Source organism: Limulus polyphemus, unplaced genomic scaffold (assembly GCF_000517525.1).
Source record: "Limulus polyphemus unplaced genomic scaffold, Limulus_polyphemus-2.1.2 Scaffold431, whole genome shotgun sequence".
Classification (NCBI taxonomy): domain Eukaryota; kingdom Metazoa; phylum Arthropoda; class Merostomata; order Xiphosura; family Limulidae; genus Limulus; species Limulus polyphemus.
Genome location: NW_013666041.1, coordinates 18072 through 42393, shown reverse-complemented (window position 1 = coordinate 42393; position 24322 = coordinate 18072). Strand labels below are relative to the sequence as shown.

The 24322-nt window shown below is 32.4% G+C and overlaps 1 protein-coding gene across 1 annotated transcript in view; it reads right to left on the bottom strand.

Annotated features, from left to right (window-relative positions):
- Window positions 1-24322, bottom strand: part of LOC106458225 (A disintegrin and metalloproteinase with thrombospondin motifs 6-like) — a gene marked incomplete at its 5' end in the record, with an annotated part of 53944 nt that overhangs the window by 19027 nt on the left and 10595 nt on the right. The window contains 7 exons of the mRNA XM_022384376.1: window positions 6508-6571; window positions 10290-10435; window positions 12049-12156; window positions 14469-14616; window positions 15796-15942; window positions 16867-16972; window positions 22133-22176. Coding sequence (XP_022240084.1) covers window positions 6508-6571; window positions 10290-10435; window positions 12049-12156; window positions 14469-14616; window positions 15796-15942; window positions 16867-16972; window positions 22133-22176 — 763 coding nt within the window. The remainder of the gene's footprint in view (window positions 1-6507; window positions 6572-10289; window positions 10436-12048; window positions 12157-14468; window positions 14617-15795; window positions 15943-16866; window positions 16973-22132; window positions 22177-24322) is intronic.

Below are 24322 nucleotides of genomic sequence, written 5' to 3'. Positions count from 1 at the left end.
TGAATCTATCATGAAGCGGTTTAAAGGAAACTGGACTTTCTTTTTACCATTGTAGATTTTAATATGTATCTGATTCCAAACAAGGAGGGGGCTATCTATTTGTTATTTGAATTTTTTGTTATTTTGTGTTGTGTTTATGATTCAAAGTGTTAAAGTATGATGTATCAGTTGCTTTCCTCGGTGTAAATGGCTTTGGTTTCATAGTGTTTTATTAAATTCTGTTATTGACTTGGTTGAAGAAACTTATTGTTTTTGTGTACTATTTGTAGACTGGAGGTGGACTTAAGGCGACTCTTTTGCTTCTAAATCTCCTGTTTAAATTTAAATTATAGGGAAGCGGTTCATAAACTAATGTATTTCGATCAAAATACTTGAATTTCATTAGTTTAATTAGAAGTATTAAAAGTTTTAGTAATTTCTTATAGTAGCTTTGTTTTTAGTAATTTCTTATAGAAGCTTTGTTGTAGATTTTGGAATTTTTTATTCTAATTATTATTCTTTAAAATACACATTTCAGGAAGTAAACAATTGTATTCAGATACATGTAAGAATGCCATTCATTTATTAGATTTTTAAATTTCCACAGTTTCATCTAACATAATTCATTATTACACGTCTTACAGTGTGAGAAGTCAAGTGTAATTTTGCAACTAAAGCTGTTCCCCAGTGGCTTTATAGTAAGTCTGAAGGCCTATAACGCTAAAATCCGAGTTTCGATTCTCGTGCTGAGCACAGCAGAGATAGTCCATTATATAGCATTGCGCTTAACAATAAACAAACAAAAGGAACTTAAGCTAAATTGTATGTGCATGTTATATATTGCATACTTCGTAGTCACTTCATCTGTGTTATCAAAACAATTATAATTCGATTTGTCAGTTATAAATATCACTAATGTTTGTAAATTGAAAAGGTGGCTGAGAAATATGCTTATTGATTTACTAAATGTGCATGACAGTTTATAATCTCCCCTTCATTTTATTAAATAACTGTTTATTTTTAAACTTACACGTCGATTTACGAAATCTGCGTGACACTTTATAAGTGTACACTTCGTTTAATCAATCTCAGTGTTTACTTTTTGCTTGTAAGTTTATGAATTTACACGCAACGATACGGGGCTGGATTCCAGTGGTAGACACAGCACAGATAGCCTATTATGTAACTTTTCACTAAAAAAAGCAAGCAAATTTCTAAATGTGCAAGTCGATATTTGAATCCATATGACAATATATAAATATTTGAGGCAATTTAATAAAAGGGAAGGAAATATTAAATTCTCATATACCTTTGATAAATCAATAAACACACTCTTCAGCAACTTGTCCATTTACAAATAATAATGTTATTCACCAACTGATTATGCAATATATTAATTACACATACACTTTAGCTTAATTGCAAAGTGACATAATATGCCCCTCATATTATATAATAGCACCAATGCAGTTTTTGAAGATGGAAATTCGTCATAGGTTTGACCATACTACTACCTTACTTTGTAAGACTTAATTTCTTTTTTAGATTTCATTTATTTTAGAAACTTGTTTGATTAAAATAGTAATAGTGTGTTAACTGAGTATAGGTTTAATCAATTATGTAAATCTAATCAACCTTGTTTTTGGAAATAAAGTTAGAAAAAACTATCCTTACTTTTCAGATTATAATGATAAAACAAATTTTATATCAGCCTACGTTTCGACATTGCAGCTTTGTCAGAACTAACAGTACAAGAACAGCTATTGTATCAGTAGCCATAATAAAGCGAAAAGTAGGCTGAAATAAAAATTTGTTTATTTTTATCTGGAGAGTAAAGCAAATTTTTTCTTCTAACTTTATTGCTAAAATGTTTAAATCTCTCCAGTATGCACTATAAATTCTGAAAAACAACAATTTATTTTTGTCAGCAGTTTTTTAATAGACTTGATGGCATCTTCACAATCCACTTCAAATTGATGAAGTTGAAAAAAAAACAACTTTAGTTCATGTTCATCTTTGAAGCTTTCTCCAAAACGATTATATTTGATTGTTAGTTTGCTGCTAATCCTCATTGAAACAGTTGATATGTTATACGGCATCTCATTTTGTTACTGCTTCGATCGACAGTGTGAAAACTAATTATTGGTTGTTTAACCATTTCATATTTTGGAAATAAATTACAGAATCTGCCTGTTGGAGGATACTGTATTCTTACTAAGTTTAAGAATGCAGACATAGTCATTACCCGATCAGAGAAAGGGAATGTACACTGAGGTTAATCGCACTTAATAAGTTTATTTTGGATATTCGCGCAAAGCGCGACTTTGTGAAAATGGGGAGGAAACCTGCAGATTCACAGACCGGCATGCTAACCACTATACCTAGCTTGGGGAGCTGGGGTGTATTTATCTAAACGGAAGTGTTACCGTGGCTAACGTCGAATAGTCAGAGATTCACTATGAACCAAATATATAAACAGTAAACTTATCGCTCTTGACTCGCTCACATTTGGGTGATATGTCATTTCATTAGTATATACAAATCGATCTTGTGAAATACGATTAGCTTTCTCTAATTGTGTTAATAACAATAATTACATTACTAAGGCAAATGACATAAAAATGATAGAAATATATTTTCTAAATAACAATCGAACTGTTATACAAGAGATTAATGACGAATATATCTTTTACAGTTGTAGAAATATCGTACTATATCAGAAAGTGTTGACACTGTTAACCGCATTTTATCAGGTTTTTCTGGTTAACTTTAAATTTGAATGAAACACGATTAAGGAGAGAATTTTGTGGTTTCTTGGACAATAAAGTGTTTGGAATTTCATCGTGATGTGTATACACCTAATTTTGATGTTTAGTCACTGTTTAAGTAAATGTTGTTTTTACACATTCTGGTTTTTATTCCGAAATAGATAAAGTAAAAGGAATATGAAAAAATAACCTGCATTTTACATGATTCTATCACAAATTTTAGGTATAGTGTACACTGATATTTACAAGAAACTATTAACTTGTGCACTAATTTGATTTCAACTTCTTCAGAAACAGTTAATAGTTTATCAAAATGTTCCAAAGGTTAATGTATTTGTTTTTTATTTTGTTTTTACTTTTAACAGAAGTATCTATAATTAGATTGATAGAAATATTATGATATCTAAGTTTGCTCCCGCTGTAATTATTTTACGTTTAAGATAAAAATAGAGACTGCGACTGACATAATGCCCATCTGTTTTTATTAACGACATTATCTCCAACTGTTCTGTTACAAACATATGCAGTTAAAGTTCTACGTTGCTTCAGCAGTAAATGTCCAGTTAAACAGGAATGCGATGCAAACTGATGTATTTGATTATGAGCAGTTTTGTTTTAAGCTGTGTGTTTATCATAAACCAACGTTTTACGAATTAGTTGCATATTTTACTCCTACTCTTTTTAAAATTAATTTGTATAAAGTTTTGATCAATCGAACTTGCAGAATTGCGAGTGATTACACTTCAATACATGATAAAGCATAAGCATCCAGAAGATTTTGATATTCAGTCAGTTTTGTCCACTGATGTCTAATCTGCCTAGTACACCTCAGACTGTGCAGTTAACTGTTCCAAAGAAACTAACAGTCATAGATTTATCTGACACAGGACAGCATTTTGTCTGAAACTAAAATATAATTAACCACTTTCTAGGCTAGACAATATCTGTAGGCTTAAGTTAGATGCTTCTTGAAATCTGATTTTAAATTGAAATATTTATTTAGATTTAAAGATATGATTCCCAGATTATACAATCATTTGTGGAGTTTACGATTATATCTTTGCTGCGCAAACGAGTATGTTAGTTTCACCACTAGATGGCTATCCATGAGTGAAAAATACACGCCAATAAGAGCAGAAAATACAGCTAGTGTAGCTCATAACATACAAACGGCATGTAATGTTGCAGTTTCAATTGACAACTTTGTTGTAGTGAATAGTGCTGTGAATGAAGGTTGTATGAAGATTTCTGAAGCTTGTGGTTATTACCTGAAGCCATTTGGGCTTAAACTATTAGAACTCTATGTATTCATTTTTTTCGTCTTTGCAAGTCTTAGTTTTACCATACTCGAAAGGGAAATATTGCGGAGGCTCTCTACTAACTTCGTCAATGAAACAGGTGAATTTAACTTCGGCTGGAGATCTATCCAGTGCTAGTTAGAATCAGTACAGGGATAGTGGACCACTTTTGTATAACTTGCAGATGAAACAATAGTACCTCCATATATACAAGTGGTGTCTTCTGTCCATAGAGAAGGCAACAGTTTCACGGATAGTGGTCTGTCCTTTGGAAAATGAAGTCCTCATGTTTCTTTACAATTGTGGAAGTATCAGATCAGCACCCAATGGTGTTAAATCTAAATAAGTTAAGGGCGAGTGAGTATCTTCCTTTCAGTCTCACTTCCCCATTTCTTTCCTACCAAACTCGTTTTTCTTTCTGTAACAAACGAGATGAAAGTGGAGGAAATGTGGTGGGATTACAGGGTCATAATTACAGCCATTGTGGCTTCAGAAAGCATACCTGAGGCTTACGTTAAGCTTGAGACCTGAGGATGCCTGGATCTACCAAGCTATGCACGAGTAATAGGGATCATGTTCTATAAATAGGTTAAGTATGAGTTCATGTAAATCTGTAGAAAAAAAGTGAATAGGTTAAGTATGAGTTCATGCAAATCTGTAGAAAAAGTAAATATGTTAAGCATGAGTTCATGTAAATCTGTAGAAAAAAATAAATATGTTAAGCATGAGTTCATGTAAATCTGTAGAAAAAGTAAATAGGTTAAGTATGAGCTCATGTAAATCTGTAGAAAAATGTTTACCCACAAGTTTATTTTGATTTTTGTTTTTTTTTATATGTCAACCCTGACAGGATTTCTAGGACAAAGTATTTTGGTAGCCGGCTATTACCACTTTAACCCATATTCTTGATCGATGTTTCTGATTTTCTGATCAATTGACAATTTTAACCCTGTACTTTCAATCCTTAATTTTCCTAGTTAAGTTAAAGTGTTTAATCCTTCTGCATATCTTCATTTTTTAACCTGACAGTTGTAGTTACCACTATTTTCCTTGTTGTAGAGAAACTTCCCCTATCACTGTTCAATAATGGAAAGAGCTAAGGGTGAAAACTTTCTACTTTCATATTTCAGATGTTTTGGAACTTTTAGCATTGCCTACCACAACTGGGGTTGGCTTTATTTTCATAACATCGAAGCCAATAAATGAAGATACATTACTAGACAATGCATTCGAAATGCAGGCTCTAGAATCTGCAACTCCGAGGTTATTTCTTTATTCCATTTCTTTTATGACGTTATTTTTGTTATTTTACAAGTTAATGTTGTTAGATAAGTGTTTTACTAGTGCTACAGTGGGTTTTCTCGATTTCTTGAGCAACACCTGATGGAATGTTTAGTTTAATTTTATAGTTTTAAATTAGGGATGGCCAGATCAGCCTGAAAAGAAAGGAGGAAGGAAATATGTGTGACAGGAGTGTACCATGTATTAGCTCCCCCTCCCTAGTTAAAATGTAAGGGGAAGACTGAGTGGCTTACTTGAGCAATTATCTTCATCGAAACTGGGTTAAAAGAAAATACAGAAATTTCAATGAAATTCGCGTATTACCTAGGGGAGAGGATAATGTAAGATACAGTCCTGTACCACTCATTTTCTTCCTCTTTTCCTTCCAAACTGACCTGTCCAACCCTAATTCTAAAATTATAAAAATAAACTGTATTTTAATCATGTATTACTAAAATAATCTAGAAAACTCACCCTAGTCTTTGTAAAACATTTGTCGGAAAACATGCGCACCAATTACTAAAGTTATTTTACAACTTGTAAACAGTAACATAATTAACCAATGACTTTATACTTGTCTAATAAATGTACAAAAATGAAAAAGAGACATAAGAACAAAGTAGATTGCAAAAATATCGTAAAATAAAATATTGCATTATAAGAGTGTAAATGTATAGACATATAATCCAAGTACGCACCAAGACAAAACATATACGAATGAAAATATATGTCAAACAAATAAATACATAGGTGGTGCATATATTGAAATATTGTAAATACATAACCATAACCTATTTCAAAATAATCAGATATATGTTTTAATTCTTTATCTAGTGTAAATGCTTTAAAGCAATAATAGTTATAATATCTGAAGATATTTTATAAGATATTTCAGATATAATATCTGAAAAGGCCAACATAGGCGAAAACGGAAAGCAACAAGGTGATAAACATGTCTATAGTTTTATTGTCCAGGAAATTATAGGTAGTTATGCACCTCATTTTAAACTACTTTCATTATCAAATATCGTTTTTAGATATTGAAGGGGAGTCTTAGACACTCAACAAAAACGTTATGTAACCGTTGGAGTAAAGTTTGGTTATTAGCAGCTTATAAATAACACTGATTGAATCAATATTATGTCAAAACTCAAGTTAGTCTTCTTTTCCTCATAATTTACCTGATTATTGCAAATCCGAAATCTTTTCCTATGGCCAATGCAGTAATCTCCACCGTTCATAGGCCTGAAAGTTATAAGTACTTATAAATTTCTTCAATATCTTTAATATTGATAAACTATACGAACATTTTTCTATGCGTGAATTCCGATGAACTATATATTCCATACAGGCTTGTGAAACTTTTTGGCAAACTACGTTTATTTTAATGATTACTGTTCAATATGAAGAGACTAGCATAGAATTGTGAAAAAAATACACAGTAATATGTTAATAGATAATTAAAAGTTAGAATATTTTTATATGTCTAATATATTAATTCTATCGTGATTTCAATATCTGAGATCTTGGTACAAAACAAAAGAAAATTACTTAATCGGATGACCAGTAATTAAACAATATGATGCACTTTCTACAAGTGAGTGTTTTTCACTGCATACTTTTATAGAAAATGATTACTATCTATATAAAAATGACAATTAAACTCACCTGGTTTCTGTTTAGATATTTTTTATGCAAAATGTTCTTACAAACACAGCTTGAGAAATGTATTTCAGCACTAAAATACTTGATAAAACAATTACTTTTATTATAATCTAATTTTTCCCTTTTTATTTTGCAATTATAACACATCAACTCAACCCGTTCTCGAAATATAACAACTTCATAACAGTGTTATTATGGTGCTCTTCGTTTTAGAAACACGAATTTCTTTCTACTCGGGTTGGCGTCATCTGGTGGTTAGGGCGCTTGACTTGCAATATGCGGGTCGGGATTTCGAATCCTCGTCACCATACATGCTTGCCTTTTCAGCCATTGGGGCGTTATTATGTGTCGATCAATCCTACTATTCGTTAGTAAAAGAGTAGCTTAAAAGTTTGTGGTGGGTGGTGTTGACTAGCTGCCTTCCCTCTAGTATATCACTGATAAATTAGGGACAGTTAGCGCAGATAGCCCTCGTTTAGCTTTGCACGAAATTCAAAACTAACCAAACCAAATATTTCTACTCGATAATCTTAGTGCTAATGGTTACATTTCTATGCCGATTAACTAAATATATAATTCAAATTAATATTAGAATTTAAGTAATAGTTGCTACATGATTTAAGTGTTTGGTGAAAAATAAGTGAATTTTATTACAATGATTTTTCTCACCTCTCGTTTGTAGTAGAGTAAATTAAGTTTTATATTAGCCACTTAATTTTAACCCATTCACTGGAAAAAATGGTGTGCAACTGAGCATTGATGAATGTGACATTCAAGTTCATCTCAAAAAAGCTCAATCGGCTTTGGTCATTCTGCTGAGCAAAGTAGGTGACTGAAGACATTGTAAAGCTTTTTCTAACCAACTTTGGTTCATCCGAGCATGGTGATTTGTTGAATTATTTTCGATGACGAGGAACCCACTTTGAGCCGTCTCCAGCCATTATTGTTGAATTATTGTTTTGAAAATGTCTTTATTCGTCAGAGTGAGAATGATATGATCAACAACCACATTCAGTTACATTGTAAATGTTATTGTCTTTCTAAAAGAAGAAAAACCCAATCCCAGTCACGAGAACGTTCTCCACATCATTACGTGTCTCTAACAGCTTGCACATCAAGTGTCTCGTGTTCTGTTCTCCGTACTCGTACTCTAATGTCAGTGAAGCCAAGCCACACTGAAATCATAGATTTCTGTTAGTATCTAAGATAAGTGATTTTGGCAACGGCGTGACGTCAGTGAAAGAAACTGTAAAGCTCAAGTACTCAAGCTTTACCACACCGAAATCATAATTTTTTGCTCGCATCCAAGGTAAGTGGTTTTGGCAGTGGCATGGCGAAATATTTCAGGAGTTAGTCTTTTAAGGTTTTTAACTTCTCCCAACATCGTGACTTTAAATGACACGAATATTTTTGGTTTGTTTGTTTGGACAGGCGTGGTAGTAATACAATGCAATTTGAACCCAAAACATTACCTCCAATCAGATGAAACCCAGAGGATGAGTTTAGTAGAAGTTTAAAATAGCATCAGACCGCCGTGAAACTGTGCAGAACCTGAGGTAATTTCGGTTTTTTGATAATTAAAAAAGAACAAATTCACTTCTTAAAGACAAAAGGCCTATTTCGTTTGCACGTAAAAACACTTGACCCACTTTCTGATACAGTCCCTATCTGCCTCCCCCAATAAAAAATCCTAGAAATTCCACTGGGTTTTGGGTGGATTGTTGGTTACCATATATAAGTTTGTAATTTCCTTCAAACAATGTGATTGGAAGTAGTCGAATCTTGACCACAGTTGTAAATATCGGTCTGTCGTTTGTTGCACTTTTCAATCCTATCTAATCGCTTCTGCGTTAGAAAGTCGCCAACAGCTGGTGACTATGTTGTTTCTTAGTGACAGATCTCTATCCATTTGGGGACCGCAGCAATCACCTGGCACAATCTATTTTGCATGTGCTAATAAATGGAGTGTTCTATAAAACCGTTTGTGAGAAGGATGGGTCGTAATAACACACGGACGTCAGTGTGCATACTAAAGTTTAGGAGTTTAGGGAAAAGCGGTTATTCTCGATTAATAAATTTCATTTTGTTCTGCTGTGAGTTTCGGTTGTAGTAGCAAATCACAATTAAGGTTAATTGATTTTCTCGTCACATAAATCTTCCAAAAGTTATGCAAAGACATTTATCTATAATATAATAACCAATCTTATGCAAATTTATTTTCTTTTGTTGTACCTATTTCTAGAAGAACTGAACAACTAATCGTTTCCAATACAGAAATATATATATTACATAATTTATAAACGCTTCGGTCTTATTATTATTATTATTGGTTCATGAATTTTGCAACTCCTAGTGGGCAATTCACTTTTTGTGTATCTTATAAATAATCATTTTGTCAGGTAGTTTGAGTTTATTTTTAACTTAATACATTCATCGTTATATTCCTATTAATATATTTAATGTAAAAACACCCATAGTCCTTCTTGGAGACAAATATTGTACATAGTTATAAGGAACTTTCTCAGTTTTATGTGTCAGATTTGCAGGTATAAATTAAAATTTCTATAGTTATGTTAAGTAAAGATTTTTCTTCGGTGCTGAGTCTTGTTAGGAAGCAAGAACATGAGTAGAAAAATGTGCAGTTCTCACTTCCACTGAGGAAAAATTACAATAATAATTATAATTATTATATCAAAGTTTTATTTTTGTCATTATATATTATTAATGGATCACTTTAATTTGTGAAGGCCGATAACGGACTTGTAATTTAATACATTACAGTAGCTATAGATAAAACTCTACAATAGCTATCAAAATCATTTTACAGGTAATGATAATTAACGAAAAAAATCAGCTTGGGTTTACTACATCAAAGTTATGACCAACATTGCGTTATTATATTGAATTGTACATATTACTTTATAAACATAAAACATTCTACATATGTTCTGCATTTTAGAATTTATCAAGACACAATTACTTCTCAAAATACAAACAAAACAGCTAAAGTGAGGTTTGTTGTAAAGAGAGAAAATTTTCTGTATACTTTAAATAAAAGTCAAGAGACACAACTGTTTTAATGGATTACTTATCTATTTTTTAACTTTATAACAACGTTTCGACCATTCATGTGTTCAATACCAAATAAACTGTCGTCTATAATTACTTTTTTTTTTTTTTACTTTATAACAACGTTTCGACCTCTCATATGTTCATCATCAGGTAAACTGTCGTCTATAATAATAATAATATTAAACCACGATTATATCTAACTATTTGAACCAACAATATCACTGACCTGGGATCATTGCAGAGCCTTTCACTGAACTCTACTCCGCCTCCACAACTCCGCGAGCAGTCTTTCCAGTCTGACCACTGTCCCCAACTCCCATCCACTGGCTCAATTTTGGTACCACGAGTTACACACTGTCCACTGTGGCACCACTTGAGATAAAAAGCATAAATACATTTGTGAAACATCACAACAGACTAAAATGATATCAACTAACTTCAAAAAAAGCCTACGAAAAAATGATAAATTCGTTTAGAATTGTCTCTGAAATAAAGAGGCATATTCTTAAATTTTAAAAAATACAGTTACCCTTACCAGACCAAGGTTGAGGTAGATAAAGAAAAATTATAGATTACAGCTGTGATCATAAGTATAAATTACAAAAGTTAATCTTTTTTAATATGCAAAAAAATAAAATAAAATGTTGTTAGGTATCTGCTTGTTTATTAATTTCCGGTATAAATTCTTTCCGAGGAACTTCAGTGATACAAGTCCCTTCTTGATTAAACCAGTTTATTATTTCTCGACACAAACTTTTAGTACACAGTAATTCCACAATCAGTACATTTCTCGTCACTTTAAACTTACTACTTTTATAATACACGCTATAAATCACAGCGATTCACAATCTCGATAACTTTGCTCTCTACGAGTACAAACACACACTTTATATTACCGTCACTACTGTTCGCTTCTTTAATTATCTATCTATCGCTGGCTTCTCTGCCAGGCTTATATACAAACGAAGAAGGGCGTCTCGAATACAGTCGGGCCTCCCCGATCATTTATGATCAATCGAGGAATTCACCACGTGTCACCAGCGTCACACGACTTCCGCTGTTGTAACAATATGTAAGCATAGTATTTTCCAATGTCGAGGATAAAGAAACTTGACGATGACGAACTCTTTACAAACAGCTTTGTTCATACTTTTACCTCTCTGTTCTGGATGCTCTAAACAAGATGCGTTTACAGGTAGGTATACATACGTATATGTTGTCGAGTAAACGTCTTTCAATGGATGTATCTTCTATGCTATTACACTTTCCTCTTAACTAGATAGTCAAAAGTAGTTATATGATGCTTTAAAATTGGTATTATAAATCCACAATAATAAACAATTTTCAAGATCAAATTTTATATATATGTTTTTTCGTATATATATTATGATATCTTTCAAATAATCTTTATGTGATTACGTTAAAACTTTTCTTTCACTTTCTTGAGCTACTGTATTGGATAATCATTTTGCTAATCACTTTATTTTGAGAAAATCTCGCTTTAGCATCAAATTAAATAGTTTAAATAGCATATTCAATAATTTGAAATTACTTCAATAAAAGTTGCTGTTTAACCGTCGAAAGCTGGCGAAGAATTGAAAATCAAAAACCCCTTAAGTAGCAGTTGCTTTTCAGATATTATTTTTCACACATTTCTGGTTAGGAATAAGAAATGGAGTAACTAAGAGTAACGTAAATATAAGCATGTGCAATTTACTTGATTTTCATTACAAATATTAAGCCTGTTGGTTTAGAAATAACTCATAATTATTACATATTTTAGATTGTTTTTGAAAAGCCCAAAAAATAGAAACAATATATAATTTCGAATTAAATGAAAAACATGGAAAGTGATCTGATTAGAAGATTAGTGTTTTTGTGATTTCCGATAAGTTTTTCTTCATATGTACTTTTGATTTTAGTCCATACACACTAATTTAATGTCATTTTGTAAAGAAAAACAAATATGTTACAATGATACTTACTCCACTCATCACTTTCGTGTCATTACAAGGAGTTCCATCTAGTACAGGTATGTGATTTGTTGCACAACCTCCTTGCGGCTGTTCGCACCACAGAGCCTCACACGGTTCCTTAAAATCACAAACAAATTTTCTATTCTATTCACATCATTATTTCAAAACTTATACCAGCCATTAGCTACTGTTGTGATTGCTATCAAGAGATAAACAACATTCATTATGAACAACATCTACACTCAACTTGATGTGATGAAATAATAATCCCCCTTCAGTGATAAATTCTAGGTGTTCCAAAAACTTATTATGATTTTTCAAATTTTACAGGCAGATTGCATTATCCCATCATTTGTCTTAATCGATAACAAGTCTAAAGTTTTAAGCACTATGAAAAACGTGTAACTCGACATGATTGTCGTTCATATCACTTTTTTGTATTAGTTACTAGGCAATGAACACATAGTATCACATTCCCTACTTCCTATACTAGTTGAAATGTTTACTGTTACCACATTATATTAAGTTATTGAGTAAAATATCTTAATTTCATAAAAAAACAAAGAAGCTGTTTAGAGTATGAATAATCTAATGATCTGTCAATCTAACGATTAACTTCGACTAAACAGAAAACAGTAGCTAGTCGCAGCGTTGTCCCAAATTTATAAGGATTATCTGCATCAAATAGATTACTCTATCATTAAATACTTAATTCAAGTTACAAAATCATACAGTTTAAGATGGAAATGCAAAAGCAAAGTGGGTGTCGATTATTTCTTAAACTAACATAATTTACTATCTCTTTAGAATATATATGTGTGTCAAGCTGTTCTACATAACATTTTGACTGGTTGCTCTGACATTGATAAAGTTTATAAATAGATATTCTGTAGTGTCTGGATGTACTATACTAAGAGTATACATCTGCTAAAAAACGTATTAGTTCTTTCCAAGTTATCAAACTAACTATATTTCCAGCAGATTGATTAAGTTGTTATTCAAATAAGCTCTTAACAAGTGATCTGTATTATTTAAACACCTGTAAGTCCTATTCCATGTTAGTTGTCAAATGACACGGGAAACAAGCGTGTGACTTAATCAACGGTTTCAAACTTTCAAAGAGGATAGATTGTAGGAACTCGATTAAGACAAACTAGCGTGTGTGTCAAAACAAGAGAAATGCTTCATAAAGCAAGTTATCATGGACGTGCTGTAATACCTAAACCAATGATTTCACCAACAAATGCCCGTAAACATGGTTGATAATGCAATGATCACAACCACTGGACCCAAGCATTATTATCTAGTCAGACGATTCTGCATTTGCCCTTTTCATCAAGTAGGCGTGATTATGTTTGACGTCAACACAAGGAGGCATACAACCCCGAATGTTTAATCCCAACAGTTATATTCCTGTGGGCTCTGTCATGACGTGAATTGAATTATGTTGACACAAAATGAGTCTCATTATTCTCCTGAATAGGCAAATAACAGATCATTTATTTGGAGATTATAATTTATAATTTCTTGCCCATGATACACGCTGTCTATCTAGCTGGATATGGGATATTTGAGGATGACAACGCACTTTACACATAAAAAATTGTAGTTGGCTCATTTCAAGAGTCAGGCTTTATTCATCTCTCCCGCCCATCTTATTTTGACATTAACCACCTTCCCTGGCCTTCACATTCTGGCTTTACCCATTTCCCCTAGTCTTCTGATTCACCAGACCCAAATGTAATCGAATCATTATGGAAAATTCTGTAAAATAGGTTTTGTCACAGATTCCCACCACTTCCTTTCCTCAAGGAGTTAGAAATATTTCTCATCCAGAAATGAAACCTAATTCCTCAGTAAAATTCTCAGAATTTGTAGGTAGGTGTCCTACCACATTGAACTGGAGTTGTTCTAGCAAGGAAAGGTGGACTTTATACGTTATTATGCTATTTCTGTTGGGCATTTTTAGTTGTGTCCAACCCCTATGTAGAATTTTTAAAAGCAACTATAATTCTATATTCTTTCTCATTAATTAATATGAGAATCTGAAGTTATTCATACCAGCAATTAGTGTATAATAGCAATTAGCAGCTTAGATTTGTGGTTTTTTTCCTGTTTCGTGGTATTTAATATATTGCTCATGGTAGCTGGAATAAATGCAAAACATTGACAAATTTTTCTGTTCATTAGTAATAATGAAAATTATTTTCTCTTGTAAAATATATAAAGACGGATATGTGTGAGCGTATGTGTAATTAAATATTGTACATTCTTATGCTGTAAATATATACTATGTATTGATTTTGAAGATTTATCCGTTGCTATAAACATGTACATGGTTTTCTATATCTGTTTTAAGATATTTTTGCTCTAAACATTCACCAACACATCAGAAATTGAAGTCGATGAAACATAAATTCCATGTCTACCTCCTGCGCTTCCTGACAGATTGTCGATAAAGAGCCGTACTGAGATTGGCACTGTTCATCAGCACTGTACAGTTCTCCTGGAAGAAAACTTGGATAGTCAAACTCTTCAAACCTTGGCTTATTCTTCAAGCATTCGCCTTGTCCTGAACTAGACATGGAAATACCACGTTAATAATCAGCACAAAATACACGAAATTGCATAACTTGACCACATTATTAGTGCATTAGTATCTGTATCTTTTTTCATAGAATAATAGATTATAGTAAACAAATCACAAGCTTACATACTTTAACGATTTGTTTAATTATCTAATATGATAAAAATAGATCAACTATTATATTTCTAACGACATTCTTTTGCGAAATTAATAAAACTAAAATTCGATTAGCGAATTCCGCAATTTTTTAGATTTGAAGTGATAGACTAGAGGGAAGTCAACTAGTCAACACCACCCACCGTCAACTCGTGAGCTACTCTTGTTTGAAAGAATGATAAGATTTGAATGTCACTCTCATACACGGCCCAAAATTGTGGAACACGTTTCTGCAGCAGTAGTCAGTAAACCGTCAGCTATCGGATTCATAATTCGTGCACACTAACTCATTATACCACGTCTGGCCCACTTGTGAAGGCCTTCACTAATAAGTATTATTAACAGCTTCAGAGTGTCCATATTTTTATTATCGAGCAGAGTTAACATAGCTTGTGTAAATGAGAATATTCTGCGTATTAATGATACTAATTGGAATATGTGGCTATATACTTGTAAGAAACGTAAAGAGTACGCACATTGGTTGTAAACAGTGTCACTAACTTACTAAAGAAAGGCCTTAACATCGAGTAGAAATTGATCATTTATGCTAGTGAAAATTAGTCTTTCGTTTTAGTTAATTAGTTTTCTATTTATTTATACCAATAACTCCTGATTGTGTTGTTTCTACAGTCGAATCTCTCACTGGTCATTTGTAATCTAGTTGGCTTGCGATACTCTTTTTATTTTGTTCTAAGGTGAAGCCTGAAGAAGACTGTAACTATTATTGTTGATTTAGTGGACTTTCACTTCTTCTGTTTTGTCCAAGGTACAGCCTGAAGAAAAATGCACACATGAAACAGTGTACTATTCTGTTATCATTACTGACGACATTTGTCGTTTTATGGCAGCTCAAGAAGGCTAATAAATGCAAAAATACAATTATCTGACAAAATCAGTTCTAGAGCGATCACTGCAAATAACCACATGACGTCAACATAAAATACATGCTTACTTTGTGAAACTGTTTTACAGATAGACGGATTCCGAAACAATAATTTCCAAGTGATACTTACTCTAAAAAGTTTGTTATATAATGGCGACTACAAGGTGACCATGTGACAGGATGGACCAGCTGAGAAAGCTGAGTAGTCATGATGTGTCCAGATCTATTCAGTCCCACAGCACAGTTGTTTCCAAATCCGTCATGCTGCATTCCAAAGCTGGAAGTGATGAAAGTGAAGTTACGATGATATGTAAAATCATTGTATAGTAATGAAGTCAAATGATGTAAAACTAAATACCAAGTGCAGTTATATATTAATAAATATGTGAGGCAGATTTACTGATTCTAACTCTAAAGTTTATTTTGACTCTGTCATATTATTGACAGAGAGCTTTACTACTAATCAGTTCACCCGCACATCCAATTACTAAAATGTTCTGCTATTAGTAGTAAAACAACACAAAGGTCTACCTTCATTTTGAAAAGATAGACAAGAGGAAAGGCAGCTATTCAAAAGCACTTTATCATAAACTCTTGGACTACTCTCATATGACCGAAGAGTGGAATTTGACCATCCCTCGTATACCACACCCATGACTGCAAAGTGCGGAGCGCATTTTTGCAGCAACAGGACGCGATCCATGAATCCTGGTATTCACATTCCAGGAACGTTAGCTAGTACGGCACGCTTGGCCCTCTACTACCAGAATAACGTTAAATATATATAGTACGTTATCTCAATTGTCATAGGGCCCGCAAAACAGTTTAAATCTTTGAAAAATAGTTCCAAAATAAACATCAAAAATGTTTTCATATCCTCTCAAGCTGTCTTTGTGATAAACTAAATCTGTGTCAGTTTAGTAAACGAAGATAGTTTAATAATGTCCAATATCAACTTTCCAGTACATTAGATTAATGAAATGATTGTTGTAAGTTTCATTTATCTAATAAAAACATCGAAATGTACGAGATATGTGGTTATTATACCTTCAGTTACATTATTATATAAAAATACAATTATGCACTTTTATATTAGGCTGAAATCGGGAACATTTGATAATTATAATGATAATCTGATAAATAAACAAATAAAAATGAAAATTTAACAATAATGAATATTTAAAAAATGAACAAAACATACTTATGTCCCATCTCGTGAGCGATAGTGAATCCAGAAATTAAACCAATATCCTGGTTAATACTGCAGCTTCTACTAGGTTCACACATCCCTGACACTTGACCTAACCCTGATGAATAAATACATTTAGATAACAACAACGGCTAAAAACTACTATAACCATTTAAGAAAAAGAAAGATAAAGTAACAAAAATTGTCTGAAGTAGCTTAATCTCAGTGAAAAATACATAACAATGCTGCCCCCAGTAGCACAGCGGTATGTCTGCGGACTTAAAACGCTATACTGTATGTTTGGCCCCATATGGTTTTCTACCTAATAGCAGCCTATTGTTGCTGTTTAATTTATAACTAAATTCAGAAAAGTGCCAGTTTTTGTTCTAACTAGCCAAATACAGGATCTAAATTCAATTAAATACCTGAACTTGTTTTTTTTTGTATTCTCTAGGCTGTACAAGTGGTTGTATGCATGACCTGACACTGCTGCCATATTGAGCATATAATTGACTTCATTTTGTTAGCTAACAGAGGCCTAATTCAACTATTCTGACTAGACAGTAGACGTGGCTTCAGCCAGTTATCTGACAAAATATTCCTACAGTTCTGTTTGCTTAATGTCCATTTTCACTTTATTTCTTACTTACCCAATAAAGACGTTTACTTTAATTATTTATTCTCTGACACTATAGCTTATATTTTGTGATAAAAATCATGTAAATTGCTAATGTTTTTTGGTTTTTTTTCAAGGACGACTTTCGTTCAATACCAGAGCTCGAGAGCTCTTTTGTCTCTCATCATCCAACTCAACTGACGAGTCCTTGAATTTACGAAAAGCTTCTTGAGCAGTGACTTGTGAGAGACAAAAAAAAATTACCTGGCAAGCTATTTTTACACTTTCAGGACTTTGAATCCGGATTAGACAAATTAAGAGGAATGTGGGGAAAAACATATACAGTCTAAGTGCTCTTTATCACAAATTTTAAGCCTATTAGCTTCTATGCTTTGCCAACTTTCATGTTTAAACCGTAAGTGTTACTAACTATAACCATATTATTCCTTCAGTTTTACTTGCATTTGATTTTACAACAAAACCATCTTGTCATTATCTCCGCCACCAAAGGTGATGGAGGCTATGTTTTCACCTCTGGGTATGTGTTTGTCAACTTGATTTCTCTACAACGGCTGAATGGATTTGAATGAAAGTTAGTATACATTTGTACCACAGCCCACCTCAGGAATGAGTAGCTTTACGAGGGTCAAGGTGACAGCAAGGTCACGAAAATACAAAAAAGCCCTATATCTTAACATGAGGACTAATTTTTCACACTATTTTTGCTCTGTAACCCGAACATGGTGGACATAGGTTTATGATTCAGATGTACAGTTGTTTTTCTGCATGATCAGGTAGTTGACCACTAGCAATCACACCTCCAAACGTGTTTTGCGCACACAAATCTTGTGAAAGTATCGAATACATTTCTAAAGTGTTCATAACTTCTTTCAGACAATGTTTCATAAGACACCTGTTGTTTCACTTTCAAAAGTCAATGAAACAAATATTATAACTTACATGTTATCCATTATTTGAATGAGGCAGTTATTATAACCAATAATTTACTTTTATCATCCAGAAAAGGACGATTAGTTAATTTTTTTTCATTTAACATACTGTTTCACTTTATAAGTGTAATTTCATTTTGTTACAACTAAAATTAATAAATGAACGTCTTACTGTTTATCCATCCATTTTCTATTACTATTTCATAAAACATTGAGACTGTCTAATGTTAAGACACCGTTTGTTAGGAATTATCACACGGACGTCAAGACAATTTGTAGAAGGTCATCACATGGTTACACATACAGTGTGGGGCTATGAGATATTTCAGATTACCAGTCAATGACAAGTTTTGAGCTTTGTTCATTGGTTCAATTATAAAGCTAAACATGAAAATAAACGTCTTTTTCACGATAAATCATTTGATATATAGCAACACTTATTTTAGTTGTTACCATAACATTGTTTCGTATCTGTTCATTATATTTTCTGAGTCTATGGAAATTATGACATGAGATAATTAAACTCAATTTTTGACCAATTTCACTATTGTTTATAAACTATATAAAATCTTACATACTGAGTTGGAATGAACATAATTTGTATGAAAGCTCATCCAATAGAATTATAAACCATGATGCATATAGTGCTTGAAGTATTTGTTAAGCATGTATGATATTTATTAATTTTATTTACATGATACGATATTGGACTATGACAAAACGCGAGTTTCATATAAAAAAATCACAGAATACTGTTTTGTAACTTATGATTTTTCTACAAAGTGAAATAATTGAAGAATTGTAGTTCAATCGTGCATTTGGAAAGCTACTAAGTGTAAATGTACATAATCGTTTTGAAAGATGTAGAAGAGAACATGCAATGTTTTTCCAGTGTGACTAATGAACAAAGGTCAAAATTTGTCATGGACTGGTGCTGAAATATCTCACAGCCCCACATTATATGTGTAATCACGTGATGACCTTCTACAACTTGTCCTGACGTCAGTGCCCACACTGTTTGTATGTGTGTGCGATAATTCCTAACAAACAATGTCTTAATATTAGACAGTCTCAATGTTTTGTGAAATTGTAATAGAAAATGGATGGATAAACAGTAAGTTGTTCATTTATTATTTTTAGTTGTAACAAAATGATATATATATACTTATAAAGGGAAACAGTATATTAAATTATAAAAAATCGTTCTTTTCTGGATAATTAAAGTTAATTATTGGTTATAATAACTGCCTCATTCAAATAATGGATAATATGTATGTTATGATAGTTGTCCTTTGATAGTGAAACAACAGGTGTTTCATGATATAAAACTGTTTGATTTAGATATTAATGATTAAATTATTTTTGTGAGTGAATATTATATTATTGTTTAGTTTTTGTTATAATAAATGTTAAAAACAGACGAATGTAGGAAGTTTTGTTAATAATTCATTGATGTGGAGAATATAAAAGATGGACAGATGATTAAGTGATAAAGATATAAATAGCGTGAGACAAGCAGGAACAGCAGACAGATAATAGCGAAATAGAATAAAATTGGGGTGAAGGTAAGTATCTAGAAGTGATAGGCCTAACGTTTAATATGTTATTGCGAAACTAACAGTAGAAAAGAAAATAAGAAAATAATTTTATTCCATCAAAGCATGGTTATAAAGTAATTAAATCAGCCTGTGCATACTTTAATAAAAAGAACAGAGGATCTTCTAAGGAAAGAAGACCAAACAATTATGGTAACTCACGTCACAATTGTAAGAGAATCACAGAGAATACTAATGTGCTAGTTCAGTTTGTCAACTGAAATTCTAAAGTAACTGAATAGGCCTAAGTGCATATTTGACAAGAAGGAGAGAACTACATATATTGTATTTATGATAAGACCATAATATCTATAGTCTTGAAAAATTTATTGTGTATACATTAACCTGTTCTGAATATATATATATATATTATTTTGAAAACAACTGAACTGTGTGCTGTTTATTCATCCTTCAATTTATCACTAACAATCACAGACACCTACTGTAGAAGAATCCTAAGCCCAACAACAACATGGTATATATTTATACTATGAAGAAATATAACTAAAAGCCTTTCTATTTGACAATTGGCAAAAAGGAAAGTTATATATATATATATAATTTTAAATTCTGACAAGGTGTCAGAACATTGCCTGAAAGAAGCTATGAACACTAGAAATTTATTTGATACTTTCACAAGATTTGTTTACGCAAAAAATGTTTGGAGTGTGATTGCCAGTGATAAACTACCTGATCATGCAAAAAAAAAACAAAAAAACAGTACATCCGAGTCATAAATGTGATAGCCACTGGGCCTGTATTTACGTTGGTCGAAATGAAAAAATGAGAATATTTTGATCCATTAAGACTACCTCCACCTAACCTCAACATAAGAAAATTCATCAAGAAGAACTTTTGAAAGTGGACTTACAACAAAAAAGTACTACAAAGACTGTATGCATATGTGTGTGAACAATATTGTATATATATATATATTATGCTTATTATCATTTTCTGCATGTGACAAAATGAAAATTGCTATCTAAATTTGGATCCCACAAAGATATTAATGATATATTTGTTCATGATTTTGTTGCAAAACATTTTCATGTACATACATCCTTAATAGACGTCTCTTTTTATGCAGATCAGATTGCTAAATCTTTATTGTGAAATAATTAATAAAGTGATAAAAAGTAATATTGTGTCAAGAACTTTTTATTATGTTAAATCAGTAATAGTTTTACATGTAATTGGATCTAGTTATTGTTGACACGTTGAGCTCATCAAATTCCATTCATAGAAACACTACTCTTAGTAATTAGTTATACGGATAAAGAGAAACTAGTGAAACAGTAAGATTGTCGTAAATTTGCATGTTAAATAACCATCATTTTGGGACATTAAGTGATTTACATATAAGGGGTCAGGAAATGTAAAGAAGTATGATTAAATATAGAACTAATGAATTAGTGTTTTATACATAAATCGTCTGTATTAAATCTAGCCTGTGATTACACATTGAGACATGTATAATGTCATCGTGATTTTGGTTCTACTTTGTGGAACTATGACGTTATGTCCATCTGTCATGGCAGCCTAACAACGTGCCCTTTGGTGACACATTGTGGATGTCATCCTCTCTGGCTTCATATCTGCCTCTAATGGCGGCCTAGCAGTGCTTCCTTTGGGAACGCGCCCTCTGGTGACAATTCGTGGACGTAATCGTTTCTGGCGACATCATCATCTGTACTCCATCCTCCCTCCCCCTGAGGTGGACAATCAGCATGTGTGTCTGAAGTGAGGAGGTAACTACTTATGATCAATGCTGCATTGCAGAGGTATTTACTCTACTGAGTGCCCCTATAGCTTATAAAGTATTGGAATGATATGATGCTCTTATTCATTAGTGGTTTAAAAATATTCCATTTTATTAGATTCATGGGAAATCAGATATTATGTATAAACAATGACTGCCAATTTTATGTAGTGAAAATAATAGTAGAGCTACGAATATTATATTACTTCTTTTTTGTGTACTTTGATGTTTACAAACTGGTTTCAATTCAAGATTGCTTTTTGAATTATTTTTTTACTCATTAGACTATGCTTAAGTATATAAAAGCAATAACTACTTTGTTTGTATTGCAGAAAATGTTATGTATTACATACTATACCTAGGGTATCACAGGGTTCATCCTTGTTGTAGCAAATGTCATTCCTGAAAAATAAATCGACACATTTTTTTTTTTATATACACATCAAACACTGGGTTAAAATATGTACATAAATATATTCTACTACAAATGGTGAAACAGGATTATTTATTATTAGAATGATACAGTTCCTACATTGATTTCCTGACAGGCATATTTTGATTATTTAAAAACATTCTTTGCAAACCATACTGTACCAAGAAAAGCAGATAAAAATTAATAGGTCGACACAAAAGAAAAACACATACAGCATATACAGAGAGTTAGGTATATTATTGAATATGCAAGTTAGCCAGTTACCTAACAACTATAGGCCATATAAATTCACGGTGGAATGATATGTAGCTGAACTACATTTGCCATTGTTTGATGGTTCATAAGTAGTGTGATGACACCTAAAATTGATCACTTTGGGGAAGGGTATGTAACCGCCATTTCTGATATAAAATATTTATAACTGGGATCATAACGATGTATTCAGATTGGGGGGGGGGTAGAATTTCAAAGACGAGGATATCCATTTTACTTAGTAGCATTAGTAAGCAAAGGAATATGAAAAAAATTCTGGTACCAGAACCATTCAGAGAGACTTAATGAGTCATACCCAAGCTTGGTAAGAAAATTGTAGTTTCGTGCAACAGATGAGAATCTATGAACACAAAGATCAGTGGCACAAGTTGTCCACATGCCCCAGGTAACACTGTGTGATATGAACAAGAAGGATTTTCATCTGGAAATGTGATACAATTCATGTGTATACAAGCTGCTTCCATGACATATTCATGCAATCATTGCATATCTTAAGAAGATGGAGAATGAAATTAGTTCTCATGCTATTCCATACTAAAATATAACAGTTGAGTTACTTATGAATTTATATCCGATTGGACTGCTGGACTCTTACACTAGATGGATTTAAGGAAAGCCAGCAGGGAGGAGTGGTATGCTTTGGGAACGAAATTGTTATGATGGAGGCTTTTGAAATGAAAATTATGCTGCATGGCCATTGAGAAGGTGCATGATTGTCAGATCAGAGTATGATCAGACACTGGCAACATGAATCTTAACAACTTGGCGAAGCTACAAAATCGTTTTAATATAACATACTCAACCTCTGCATTCAAAGGTTCTTAAAACTAGATTTATTTTAGTATTTTAGATACTAATAAACCCCATCATGAGGGATATGTTTATTTTAATTTTCTTTTTAAACTTAACATGCCACATAAGATCTCCATATAGAGAAAATTGATTAAAAATATTTTTCATTCTAGCTTCATTTTGAGACTCAAAGCCTAGTAAGTATGTAATAATAATAATCAGTTAGTACAAGGGATATTTATGCAATACACTTAATGAGGTAAAAGATGTCTTTCAAAATATCTTGTTTGGTAATCCTTGAAAATCTCTTGGTTGGCAGTCTTCATACCATCTTGTTGTCATAGTCATCTCGTTGAGTGAGTAAGGGTATTCGAAGTATATCTTATTTAGTCAGTGCATCGAAACATAATGTTTTCCCTTCCAGTTACGACTGTTTAAACAATACAATTAAAGTACAGATAATTTACACACGTTTTAACTGGATTACTAGGGTTTGCGTTAAGTGATTATCATTTTCTGATTTTATTTATCATAATCTAGTTGCTCTAGTTAAACGTATTAACAAGACCCTGATTAGGACTAGTAATTTTGCCATCAAATAAAATACAGCACATTATCAGTCAGTCTTAACACTAGTTAGTTCAAAAACTTTCGAATTCTGATTACAATGGCACAAGTGTAATACCAGTCAACTGCAGATTGAACCTCAGCTAACAAAAAAGTAAACTGAAACAAGTGAGATACAATATTATGATGCGTCCCGCCTCGAACTTGACACCGTTATATAAAAAGTCCAAAGCGACTGAGCCACGCTACCCATCTAAAAATTTTTCTTTGTCTTCTAACTGGAATGTATGTAAGCATCACGTGGGACAGCAAAGTTTCTAGGTTAATACGTGTTGATGGTACAGTAATGGTGTTTTCCACGTAAACATATACAGGGTGGGCCAAAAGTAGGGTTACAGTTACTCTATTATTTGTTTCTCCTTCACAATCACGTTCACCTGACCTGACACCAATGTATTTCTTTTTTTGGGGTGTAGTCAAGAA